Raw genomic sequence first — 13,036 nt, 5'->3', positions numbered from 1 at the left:
AAGGCTACTAGAACCCTTTTGCTATACAAAAAGTTGTATCAACAGCTATTTTTAAGAAAAATTTGAGAAGCCTAAAAAGGGTAAAAAGTCATTGTCTGAAGCATTTCCTCTCTCAGAAAAGGTGAGCATATGGTTTACCATGCAACGCTGGATGTCCAAAACGACCCTATAAAGATTCTTCTTTCTGGGCAGAGGGATGAAGATGATGCCAACCAGACAGGACTACTTGGGAGCATCTCTCTGCTCCAAGCTTGCTGTCTCTGGGAAAGACTTAACCTTTACTTCCCCTCAAGGTACAAATGATTTTTTTTCCAGCTTTTTTGAGTTAAGGCTCTGGAGGGAGTTTCACTTAAGGTTATTTTAGTCACACTGTTTTTGTTTTGTCCTGAGTTACTAAATTTAAAAAAACCAAACTCCATGGCAACAACCAGAGGTGTGATGTGATCTATGCCAAACAGACAAGAGAAAAAACAACCTGAAGGAAATCGCTCAAGATGGCAGATTGATCTTCAGAGCTCAAGAAGAGGAATCAAGGGCACAGATAAAAAGTTTCCTAACAAGAAATACCAGATGCCTGGGATGAAGAACTGTTTAGTTCCTGACTGCTGGTCCTCCAGGACAGCAACAGAGCATCCTCCTGAATAGCAGACAGGCGAGTCCGGCCCAGGCGCCGGCTGACACACATCACACTGTTGACACCCCTGCGAGAGGCTGCCTGCTCCCCCGCCGTGGGTCACAAGCCATACCTCCTTGCTGCCCTGCCGTGGGTCACAAGCCATACGTCCCTGCTCCCTCGCTTTGGGTCACAAGCCATACCTCCCTGCTGCCCTGCTATGGGTCACAAGCCACACCTCCCCACTGCCCCGCCGTGGGTCACAAGCCATACGTCCCTGCTCCCTCGCTGCGGGTCACAAGCCATACTTCCCCGCTGCCATGCTATGGGTCACAAGCCATACCTCCCCACTGCCCCGCCGTGGGTCACAAGGCAGCCATTGAAGTCAGACCTGGCTTCACCCTTTGAGGAGAGCCCGCTCATATTTCCAGGTTCTCCAGCTGAGAATACATTATGAAGGTCCCGATCTGAGCACAGAAAATTATCCTTCCTGCCATAAATTCATCTGCTATATCCACATTAGGTTGAGTAGAATCAAAGAATGGTTTGGGTTGGAAGGGACCTTCAAAGGTCACCCAGTCCAACCCCCCTGCCAGGAGCAGGGACATCTCCAACCAGATCAGGTTGCTCACAGCCCCAGCCAACCTGGCCTGGAACGTTTCCAGGGATGGGGCATCCACCACCTCTCTGGGCAACCTGGGACAGTGCTCCACCACCCTCAGTTTAAAACTCTTTTCCTAATACCAAATCTGAATCTACCTCCCTCTATTTTAAAACCATCACCCCTCGTTCTGTCACACCAGGCCCTGCTGAAGAGTCTCTCCCCATCTTTCCTGCAGCCCCCTTTAGGCACTGGAAGGCCACTCTCAGGTCTCCCCGGAGCCTCCTCTTCTCCAGGCTGAACAGCCCCAGCTCTCTCAGCCTGGCCTCACAGCAGAACTGCTCCAGCCCTCTGAGCATCTGCGTGGCCTCCTCTGGACCCTCTCCAACTGGTCCATGTCCTTCTGATGCTGGGGGCACCAGAACTGGATGCAGTGCTGCAGGTGGGGTCTCACCAGGGCAGAGTAGAGGGGTAAAATCACCTCCCTCGACCTGCTGGCCACACTGCAAGGATGCATTGCCGGCTCATGTTGAGCTTCTCACCCACCATCACTGCCAAGTCCTTCTCCTCAGGGCTGCTCTCCATCCATTCCCCCCAGCCTGGATTTGTGCCTCGGATTGCCATGACCCAGGTGCAGGACCTTGCACTTGGCCTGGTTGAACTCCATGAGGTTTGCAAGGGCCCACCACTCCAGCCTGTCAAGGTCCCTCTGGATGACATCCCTCCCTTCCAGCGTGTCGACGGCACCACACAGCTCAGTGCTGTCGGTGAACTTGCTGAGGGTGCACTCTATCCCACTGCCCATGTCGCTGACAGAGATGTTGAACAGGGCTGGGCCCAACACGGATCCCTGAGGAACAGCACTCGTCATTGATCTTTACCTGGACATCGAGCCGTTGACCACCACTCTCTGAGTGCGGCCATCCAGCCAACTCCTTATCCACCGAGTGGTCCGTCCATCAATCCCATGTCTCTCTGGTTTAGAGAAAAGGATGTCGTGCAGGACAGTGTCAAAAGCTTTGCACAAGTCCAGGTAGATGATGGTCCAGGTAGAAGTTGTGGACTAAATGAACTCAGTGGACATTTTGTGGACATTTTACAGGAGTGGACCACAGACTAGGGGAACAATATCTGTGTATTATTATCAAGGAATGGGTGGTGGGTGAGCATGACATAAACGGTATGGAATAAAGGCTGCAAAATGTGCTGGTTTTGGCTGGGATAGAGTTCATTTTCTCCACAGTAGCTTGGATGAGGTTACGTTTTGGATTTGTGCTGAAAACTGTGTTGATAATACAGGGACGTTTTTGTTCTCGCTGAGCACAGCATCAAGGCCTTTTCTGCTTCTCACATCACCCTGCCAGGTTGTAGGCTCGGGGTGCGCAAGAAGTTGGGAGGGGACAAGGCTGGGACAGCTGACCCCAACTGACCAAAGGGATATTCCATACCATATAGCGTCCAAAGCTGGGGGGAAGAAGAAGGAAAGAGGGGAACATTCAGCATTACGGCATTTGTCTTCCCAAGTAACCACTGTGTGTGATGAAACCCTGTTTTCCTGGAGATGGCTGAATGCCTGCCTGCCGACGGGAAGTGGTGAACGAATTCCTTGCTTTGTTTGCGTGCATGGCTTTTGCTTTACCTATTAAAATGTCTTTATCTCAACCCACGAGTTTTCTCATTTTTACCCTTCTGATTCTCTCCCCCATCCCACTGTGGGGGAGTAAGCAAGCAGCTGTGTGGGGCTCAGTTGCCAGCTGGGGTTAAACCACGACACTCTATAACCCACAGTAACCACCAACCTCCTTCACAGAGCAACTCAGACTATCAAAGTCAGGATAAAATCCGTCAAGATTTAGCAGAAAGATCATTCAAAAGAAGCAGCTTAATACTTAGCCAATACTTAAAGATCACTTTGTCACAAAATCAGCAATACAGGAGCAACAACAGCATAAAAGCTGCTATTAGACTCTGTGGCATTAGAACAGACATTTGTCACCTACTCTTGATCCAGAGACAAACACCGAGTTTTCAAAACATGCAGAAAAGGTTGTATTTCTTCTCCCTGATCCAAAGGCTTGTGAGAAGTCCGCAGTTAACTCTGAACTTCTTTTATAGATGCAGCTTAATTGCTTCCTTCAATTCCACCGGTGACAGAAAGTACTCTTAGAGGACCTGATTAGCATCCTTAATTGTATTTCAGAGAATACACAGAATGTATCTAGAGTGCTAACTAAATTCTTTCATGCAGGTCACAAATCTGCGTAGTAAAGATGTTAATGCATTTTTATAAGCATTTATAAATGGAACTAGAAGCTTCATATCACAAGAGGATCTTAAGGTACTGACGGATCAGAACAAAAATGTTAGGCAATGTTTATTCACCCATCTCTCTCTCCTTTTTCAAAATCTTCCCATTTAGTCCAGCTTTTCTGCCCAGTAGACAGCTCTTCACGGGAAGATTTACCTCTCCTCAAGACTCAAAGAAGGCGGTGTGGATTGCCAGTGCTGTTCACTGATACTAAAGCAAAACAAGAAGGCTTTTCTCATGCTAAATACCACATGGATTTACATCAATTCTTAGAGGAGGCAGACGGGCATGTGTCACATTCTTCTCATACTCCTAAGACTTTATATCGCCAATTACTGACCTCAATCACAATGTCAACGATGAAACAATGGCAAAACACTTTCAAAGCTAAGCTTTCAATTTCTGCCATGGCACACTTTATTAGAGCTGAGATACGCTAATCATTTGGCAGCCTCTAATGGGGAGAAGGCTTATGCCCATCAAAGCTTGTTCTTGTTCCCTTCTCTGGCTACACTATTCCCCCTTCAGCCCCAAAAGCCAACTTTGGTGTGCTGGAAAACCACAGGCCAGGCTGACTCAACTCTATAAGACAGCAAAACAACTTTCTTTTGGCCAGATTAGTTTTCTGTAACTAAAGAGGCGAACAGTTTGATATATGATACAGTGCGAAAGAGCCAGTGCAGAGGCAGGAATACATATTTTGGCACATAACATGTCCCTTTCAACAGAACCAAGCTGTTAATTCAGCTTAAGCCATAACATGAAACCTCATCTTGAAAATGCAAGTGTAACTTCCTGTCACTTACTTGAATCCATTCCCGTTCCATCATCCAAAAAACACAGCATGAATCCACCTCGTAGGTCTTCCCGTTGCTCTACAAAAGAAGAGTTAAGCACTTCTCTCACAAGCAAAAGTTAGAAGTTCCATAAAATGGAATCAGTGTTCACAACAGAAGTAACACAACAAACAGGACTTTCACAACCCCACTATGGCTAAGCTGTAAGAAAGAGCACCAGATTTTTGTTATGGAATGACTAAGAACTTCTCCTGCACTTGAAACTGTATGTAAATATATGCTATAAAAGTATATTGTAAAAGCAGGTTTCTTAAGAATCCAGTATAAACAGCTACTCCCTTTACCTGACCTCAGCTGAAGGCTAATCTAAGTGCTTGCCCAAGTTATCTGCAAGGGTATTACTCTTTAAAAGACAACAGGCACTGGAGCACAGGACAAACAGTAGAATCATCAAATCATAAAATTATTTAGGTTGGAAAAGACCCGTAAGATCATCGAGTCCAACCATAAATCTAACACTGCCGAGTCCACCACTAAACCACATCCCTAAGCACCATGTCTACATGTCTTCTAAACACGTATAAATGGTGACTCAACCACTTCCTTGGGTAGCCTGATCCAATGCTTGACAACTCTTTCAGTGAAGACATTCTTCCTAATATCCAATCTAAGCCTCCCCCAGTGCAACTTCAGGCTGTTTCTTCTCATCGTATCACTTGTTGCTTGGGAAAACAGATCGACCCCCACCTCACTACAACCTCCTTTCAGACAGTTGTAGAGAGAGACAAGGTCTCCCCCGAGCCTTCTTTTCTCCAGACGAAACCACCCCAGTTCCCTCAGCTGCTCCTCTTAAGACTTGTTCTCCAGACCCTTCATCAGGTTCACTGCTCTTCTCTGGACATGCTCCAACACCTTGATGTCTGTCTCGAGGTGAGGGGGCAACAACTGAACACCGTATTGGGCATAAACACCCTCACTCTTCTACCAGGTACAACACATGTGCAGCCTAAATCCAAGTTAACTACCGTCTTAACTGCTGACATGAAAGGAAGCAGCAGGAGTGACTTACCAGTATAAATGTCTATTCTTGTGGCATCTGCATCTCTACAAAGCAATAAAACCACAATCAATATTCAAATGTCAAACAGAAATGAGGCTACAATCCAGGCACATGCAATAATTTCCAAAATGAAGTGGCTGCACAGATCAAAGTTCACAAAGGCCCCATAGTCAGCACTAACAGACAAGTTAAAATACACGTTCTACTTTTTGCCTACTTGAACCCAAACTCTAGCACAAGACATTGCTGCCACACAACTAACCTAATTACAGTAAGTATCATTGGCTTTTTAACAAAAGTCACATTAAGGGGCAGGGGGGAGTGGGGCGGGTATCAATAAGCACACACTTCTGAACACTCTCCTGTATGAAACAAACAATACCTACATTTTTTCTGGCAAGTTGCCTACAGAAAGTTTAGCAACTCCACATAAAACTCCATCCAAATACACTCAAGGTTGTCATAGGAAACTGTGTAATTACAGGATCATTTAACCAAAGCATCCTCCTCTGTATTTGAAAAAGCAACATAAACAGCACTACTACCCTCTTCTCAAAACCAGTTTCTAATTTTTTTTTTCACGTAGACCACCACATACCCTTGGTTTGCTGATCAGAAGAGTGCAATTATGGTGCTGTAATAAAACCCCACTTCCCAAATGGTGAGTTCACTTCATCTTGTTTTTGTCTCTCCAGCCAAGCACAGCTATGTCCTTCGCAGGTGGCCAACCTCTCTTCTGCCAGAGGAACCAAAGAGGTTGAAGGGAAAGCCACCCATTAATCTCAAAGACGCTACATTTAACTACATTGGAGCAAAAGTGGAAGCAGCAGTAGTTGTGCGCACACACACATAGCTGATTCCCTACACAGAATTTTTCCTACACAGAAATCTATCCATTTCAGCTCCTTACATTATGAAACGCATAGGGTGACAACTCACGCTTGACAGAAAATGACCTCAAAATATTTCTATAATGCCACATCAGAATATTTTGTGAAGCTCAAGAGATAAGCACGCAAGGCGTGGATACCCAAATGCAAACATCAGATGTATCATCTGAAACCTACGATTTCCAAATATTTCTCCTCTTGGGTGTCACAATTGCTCTAACTGTTCTTGCTCTATTTTTCAGCATCCCACTTCTCATTTCACTTTCATCCTATCACCATGCTTGATACTAAAAGTCAAGAATTACCTAAGTATCTTAAGAGTGCCTATAATTACTATTTCACCAATTTCTTTAAGCAAAAAGGTAGATTTATTTTTTTCCTTAAATTTATCTAGTGTCTTCTAACAATTTCCCTTCCAATTTCAGTTGTTCCATGATTCATTCCAACTTACCTTTTCAGGAATAATACTTTTTTGGGGAGTGGGGGAGGGGAGGGGGGTATGGTACATGTGGTGGTATAAGAGGACCAAGGGAAATATTCACACTAAACTATAGTAAAGTCTTCTATTTTGTATTTTTCGTAAAGTCTATTAGAAGTGAAAACTGCTCAAAATCAACAAATAGACAGGCTAATTAAATCTTAACCAAATTTACCTTGGGAATTAGGCAGACTCAGGTACATACCTGGCATTATCTACAAGTTCAGCAAGGGCACCAAACAAGAATTCATGGGTAGTTCTGCAATGAAACACAGAATCAGTAGAGTTACAGCAACATTTTAAAAGAGAGACCTTAAATAAATAAGAATCTCAGTCACACTTTAAACAAATCCAATTGTACATCGACAACACTAATGTCTGCTGCTGACAGCAGACTAGAAACGAGTGTTTTACTGTCTAGTAGAGGCAGACACTCAGCAGACAAGCTGCCCCATGGAAAGTCTGATTCAACAAACTGCTGCTCACTATGGTCTAAAAAACATCACATGGTAAACAGACAAAACAGAGAGAATTATTGACCTAATGAACCAGCCTATCGAACTAATCAACAATTCATATAAATCCTTAATTATTCACAACATTGACAGGTCTCTTTACAGCAACTAAATGCTGCCTACATGTAAAACATGGACAGATGAGGATTATGCATAAGGTCCATCTCCCCCACGCACTTATTGACTTTGCAGAAGTTATTTCTGACAGGAAGAAGCTTCCAGGTCCTGGGAGACTTCCAATAGTTGCAACTGCTCCTAATCCAGAGAAAGACAGTCTTCTGTCGTGTCACCTTCCAAACTCAACATTAAAATGATCTAGCCGAGTGCCACTTCAGCACAATCTCAAAAGCCATGTTTAGTTTCCAGCCTCTTAACTGCCACCTTCTACAAGCAGCACCCGGTTGAAAGCCATTAGTTATGTGCCTCAACTTTGAAAGAAGATACACGGTGAGAAAACCTTGTAAGAGCTAATAAAATCATTGCAATACATTATCTGCCAATCTTAATGTACTATCTCCACTGAATGCCCAACTTGGTGACCTGTCTTCAAAATTTAACAACTATTTCAAACGTGGATGAGCCACATCAACTCAGATATTAACAGCTGCTACAAGACCTGGAGAAACAGTTGCTGGAATTTGTTGCTCCTGTAGGATGCTTAATGAAGAGACCGAGTCCTCAGAATCTGCTTTTATCAACACGTTTCAGTTTGCATGAAACCTTATCACATACAATCTGCTGCCACTACCACTACAAAGAGGCAAATAGGTGACCAAACAGAAATGATACTTACTCATATTTTCAGCTTTCAAAGAACAGATACATAGGTGCTCCCCACACATAAAATATATACCTGTCCACTATGCTAATAATCACAAAATGAACTTTCATATCCATCTTCAACGACATGACACCTAACCCATCAACGCAGCTCTAATCTGAGGTAAAACACATCAGCTTTCAAAGTTACTACTAGAATCACGAGAATGGAGACTTCCTTCTCTGCAAGCTCCCACTTGCCCATGCAGAGACAGGAGACAGAAGGGAACGGTGTTTTGAAGACTATCTTCCCAATTGGAAAGCTTTGACAGAAGCTCAAACCTTGTATTCTTTCCTTGGAGCGGGATTTCCTGTGTACAGATTTCAAGTGCTCCCTTGAGCTGACAAGCACCTATTCAGCTCCACAAATCCACATCCCAGAAGTTCATATAGGAAGTAACTCATGACAGGAAAACCTGGTAAGCAAATGGATGCCTTGGCACTAGCAACTATGCTTCGTTAGCAGCGTTTACTCTGCAATTTATAGAATGCTTCAAACTAAGGAAAAGATGTAAATAAGATACAAATAGAGATTTTCCAAAGAAAGATATTGGAACAAAATAGCTGAAAACGTAGCTGTACACGATAAGAAGAGAAGCAAGAGAAAATATGATTTCCACATAGCCTGATGCCATACTTAACTTGAACATCTACCAAAACTGGAATCTCTTGTGCTGACACAAGCTAAGTGAAACCTTGCTAGAAGCAAGTGAAATCCACTCCAGCTATTTATCACTAACAAAAATGTACATACACTATAAATATATTTTATTCAGTGTATTAATCTCAACACTTACACTTATCTTGTCAATATCTAAGTAAAGTCACAGGAAGTGCTCTGGCGTGATTCAGTCAACTCAGCTTTAACAAAAACCATGGTCTTGCCTTCCAGTAAAAAGTGCCTTGAAGTACTTAACATCCACCATTATCAACTGCTGTCCATTTTCCCCACCTTCCAAAAAAACCTTGGGATTATTTTACTAGCAACATAAGTTTAAAAAACATGAGACAAGCTGTTGGAAAAATTGAGTTTATCAGAGCTTGCACATAACCTGGGCACACCCGACTGTGAGCTAGACAGGTATCACCAGAGGCAACAGTCACCTCCATCAGTCAGAGCACTTGAAATACAAATATTACTGGTCATACAACTGATGAAATGACACATGGAAGTGGGGAAATGTTAGCAAAACCTGTAGTCTCAGCAACAACTCATCTTGGCAGAAGCGAACTGGCTTAGATCTTCCTACAACTTCCAAATTTCATTCAAGACAGCCACATGTAGGAGCGCAGGTTTGACAAGGAACAGAACGGGGAAGTGCAATGCTGCCAATTTATTGGCATTTGGGTTGCAAAAGCTAAAGTCACACAACTCTTGTAGAACATGACGGATGTCAAACACCTCTACAAATAACCATTTGGAGTAGCATCGCAGAAGGAAACTTTGTTTTGTGAGAAGTTCTTAAAGGCTCACTCCTGTTCGAACCTAGCTGGACTCCTGGTGCTGCATAGTCAGACAAGTATCTAATTACTAATGAAAAACATAAGACTTAATTTTTGTTCTGGAGGAGGCCACATCTAGGAAAATGTTTAAGTTTGGCATCTGCGCCATGAACAAGAGCTATCCTCTCAGTATTGCACTTTGTTTCTGGCTAGAACAGAAAACATGCACAAGAAACAGGAGAGCTTGGGGAGCGGGGAGATATTGTTGGTCTGTAATTGCTAGTATTCCTCAAGTCTGCCACTTCGTCATTTTGAGGTCTTTTTATTTGAGTGACCTTCTTCCACTGCAGCTGTACTCAACAGGACAATTCTAGTTACAGAAAGAACCTCAAGTTCAATCACAAGCTAAATCCCACCTACTGTTAGAAGACAATTTCAGCTATTCAGCTTTTAACAAATTCCTTCAATTTTCCATTACAAAGGTTCAAAACATGTAAAGATAAGTTGGCTGGGCTCAAGTGTGTTTTGTGATCATCTCAATGAACGGAAGTCTCTTACACCAGCAGTGTTTAATTTTTAAAGAAAACCAATGTGAACACAAGCAGGTGACTCTGAAAAGTCATCAAAAAAACCAATGCACAGGTAATTTTCACATGCTTATGCACAGTGATTGTCATTCTAGGATCTAAAAGAACTTTCACACAGAATCATGGAATGGCTTGGGTTGGAATGGTCACCCAGCCCAACCCCCCTGCAAGGAGCAGGGACATCTCCAACCAGATCAGGTTGCTCAGAGCCCCGGCCAACCTGGCCTGAAACGTTTCCAGGGATGGGGCATCCACCACCTCTCTGGGCAACCTGGGCCAGTGCTCCACCACCCTCAGGGTAAAAAATTTCTTCCTTATATCAAATCTGAATCTACCTCCCTCTATTTTAAATCCATTACCCCTTGTCTATCGCTACACTCAACTATTCATCAAGAAAAGTACTTGGAAAGCTTGGAAAAGCACGTTTGTTTTTTTTTTTTTTTTACTAAAAAAAATAAAATAAGGCAACTGAAGTGATTCAGGTACATGCTGTGAAATTTGCCATCAGACATGAATGCATTAAGAAGCTACTGAAAAGGTGCAAGTCCTCAAATTCAGGGACTAAATAAACTGGCTTCTGTAAAGCACTTCAGACTGAGTACTCTGTGTTAGACATATTAGAACTTTTCTGAAAGTCTTTCAAAAGTAGAAAAAAAAAGGTCACTGTTTCCTTCTGCACCTCAACAGCTAGATGGCTGATTTTTAACTGCAATTTCAAGAAATTCTACCTTCATGACTATGGGAGGATCTTTATCACTGAAATGAAATTTGTCCAAGATGGTATGGTTTTCCTGAGCAAGAGAGAACAGTTCAAAAGATAAGGGTCTCCATTATCAAAAGCCCTACGCTGTTCCGGGGCTGCACTTGGGGTTTGTTTTTTTTTTTCTCTGTTTTATGTCTTGTGGGAACAGAGGAGTCATTTATTTGTTGTGAGCTGGTTTGGGTTTTTTTTTGCTTTTAAAAATTACTTCTACTGTTTCCATGCCCATTCTCAGGGAAGCATTTGGCTTATGCACTGATCCCCATAATCTCAAAAGGCTCTTCACTCATGACAGACGAAAAGCCCTGGTTTTGGCTTATTATACGCATTAGCTTCCAGCTCCTCCTAACAATTTCATAACGCAGTTATGCATTGCGGACATGTAGCACACCGGAAGTAGAACAGTAGCATAAGCAGAACAGAAAGTACAGTGGCAACATGAAGTAGCTTCAATATTTAATACTTCATGCCAGCAACAACAATTCGGCCTTTTCTGCAGCACAGAGATTATCTTCTTAGGAAGATGGCCAGAGTTCTGGTGTTCTGCAGGCAAACACAAGCTACTGACAAAGCTCTGCCATGTGGTCTTCTAATCTGTAAAAATGTTTGTTTTCTGCAGCTGGACATGAGAATTTCACAAATTGACAACAGCACCAGGAACGTGACACAGTATTGCTCGTCATCTTCAGGCACCAGACTGTTCACTCCACATGCAACCACTACCAGCGGAGCCAGAGAGCGAAGCCATAGGACATCGACCCAAGGGTGACACTGGGCTGTTATGAGGTTTCCTCTCCTGTGCAAAACCCATTACTTTCCTGATCCTGAAAAGAAATGGATCATAATGCTCCAGGTATATGTAAGTGAGATTCGTATTAGTTGCTTTTGCAGATGTAACTTGCGTCACAAACAAAACCAGTCAGATCTAATTTGAAATCACATCGCCCACATTTCTGTGCATCAGATGTCTTCAGACTGCTGCAGACCACTGCAGTCCTTCACTCTAAGCTTGCCTTCACACACTGAAAGGGGAAAGCGAAAAGATAAGCCTGCACTTCATTCCTTCTTCTACTGATGGTAACAATAAGAGTCAATTCTTTCACAAAACGTTAGAAGACAATCTTACGCTGGCAATCAGATGATCAAAATGAAGAAATGCCAAGTGTGGTTCACACTGTTCTTCCAGGGTAGTTTGGCCAGAACAAGCTCTTTCTTAAAGATCTTCTGTATGTGGCACTACAAGGCTAATGTGCAACAGGCAGGTCTCAGATGCGTGCTTAACCCTGCTAAGCACCATTTCTTGGTGGCACTTCCCATTTCCTAGACATGCACTCAGAAGTAACCCATTTTCAAAAAAAGCTCTGTTTCTTCTCAGGAAATTTTACTTTGGGGTATACATCAGCGACATGCAAAAGCCACAGCAGCTTCAACAAGATGATCGGAAGAACGTCATACTCCTGCTTGAAATACACCTGCACAAAATATTCAGGCACCAATGAAACGAGATGCCACGGAGCGATGACAGCCGCTACAGCCAGCACAGCCGGCTCTCCAGCGAGGTACGGCTGACCTAGAGGCTACACTCGCCTCCTCCCGTGAGCCCCCCCGGCGGCTCCTCCTCTCCACGCACCGTTATTCTCCACAAAGCGCAGGCCCGCCCACACTGCGACAGCCCTGCCCGGGCGTGTGTCTGGCCGCGGAGCCGGCAGCAGCCCATGAGGCCCTCTCCCAGGACGTGCGGGACGGTGACGCTGGGCCCGGCGGGGGCAGCTCTGCCCACCACACCGGCCTGGACCAGGCGCTCCCATACTCACCTGCCGCCCCGGGTGGTGCGGCCCGGGGGCCGGCGCGGCGGCTGCCACGCACGGGGCCGCCCTGGGGGACGGGGGGGCGCGGGACACCGCCCCGCCCCACCGCAGCGCTGCCCGGCCGCTGCGGCCCCCGTCGCAGCGCGGCCCGGTACTCACGAGTTGGTGTGCAGGTACTCGAAGGTGAGCTGGGCCCGGTTCAGGCTGCTGTAATTAGCCAACGCCATGGCGATGGCGGCGGCCGGGCCTGGGCCGCGCTCCGCGTGCACTGGCGGCCCCGCGCGCCTCGAGGCCTCCCCGCCCGCCAACCCCGCCGCCGGTCACTGCCCCCGCCGGGAGGCCAGCGCCGCGCGCAGG

At 44.9% G+C, this 13,036-nt stretch overlaps 1 protein-coding gene across 3 annotated transcripts in view; it reads right to left on the bottom strand.

The window, feature by feature from the left end:
• MORC2 (MORC family CW-type zinc finger 2) overlaps nt 1-13,022 on the bottom strand; it is a 54,607-nt gene extending 41,585 nt beyond the window's left edge. Inside the window, exons 1-5 of one of the 3 annotated variants that reach the window (XM_086761237.1) lie at nt 12,839-12,963; nt 10,840-12,343; nt 6,953-7,006; nt 5,389-5,423; nt 4,329-4,397 (exon numbers count right to left, since the gene is read on the bottom strand). In XM_086761237.1, the coding sequence (XP_086617363.1) occupies nt 4,329-4,368 (40 nt within the window). In that variant the 5' untranslated portion in view covers nt 4,369-4,397; nt 5,389-5,423; nt 6,953-7,006; nt 10,840-12,343; nt 12,839-12,963. Of the gene's footprint in view, nt 1-4,328; nt 4,398-5,388; nt 5,424-6,952; nt 7,007-10,839; nt 12,344-12,838 lie in introns of all 3 variants that reach the window. The other 2 variants (XM_086761238.1, XM_086761236.1) reach the window with 2 other exon arrangements.
• Nucleotides 13,023-13,036: the final 14 nt, after the last annotated feature.

This window comes from Chlamydotis macqueenii, chromosome 17, assembly GCF_036417535.1.
Source record: "Chlamydotis macqueenii isolate bChlMac1 chromosome 17, bChlMac1.mat, whole genome shotgun sequence".
NCBI classification, from domain to species: Eukaryota; Metazoa; Chordata; class Aves; order Otidiformes; family Otididae; genus Chlamydotis; species Chlamydotis macqueenii.
This window is presented reverse-complemented; position numbering and strand designations above follow the sequence as displayed.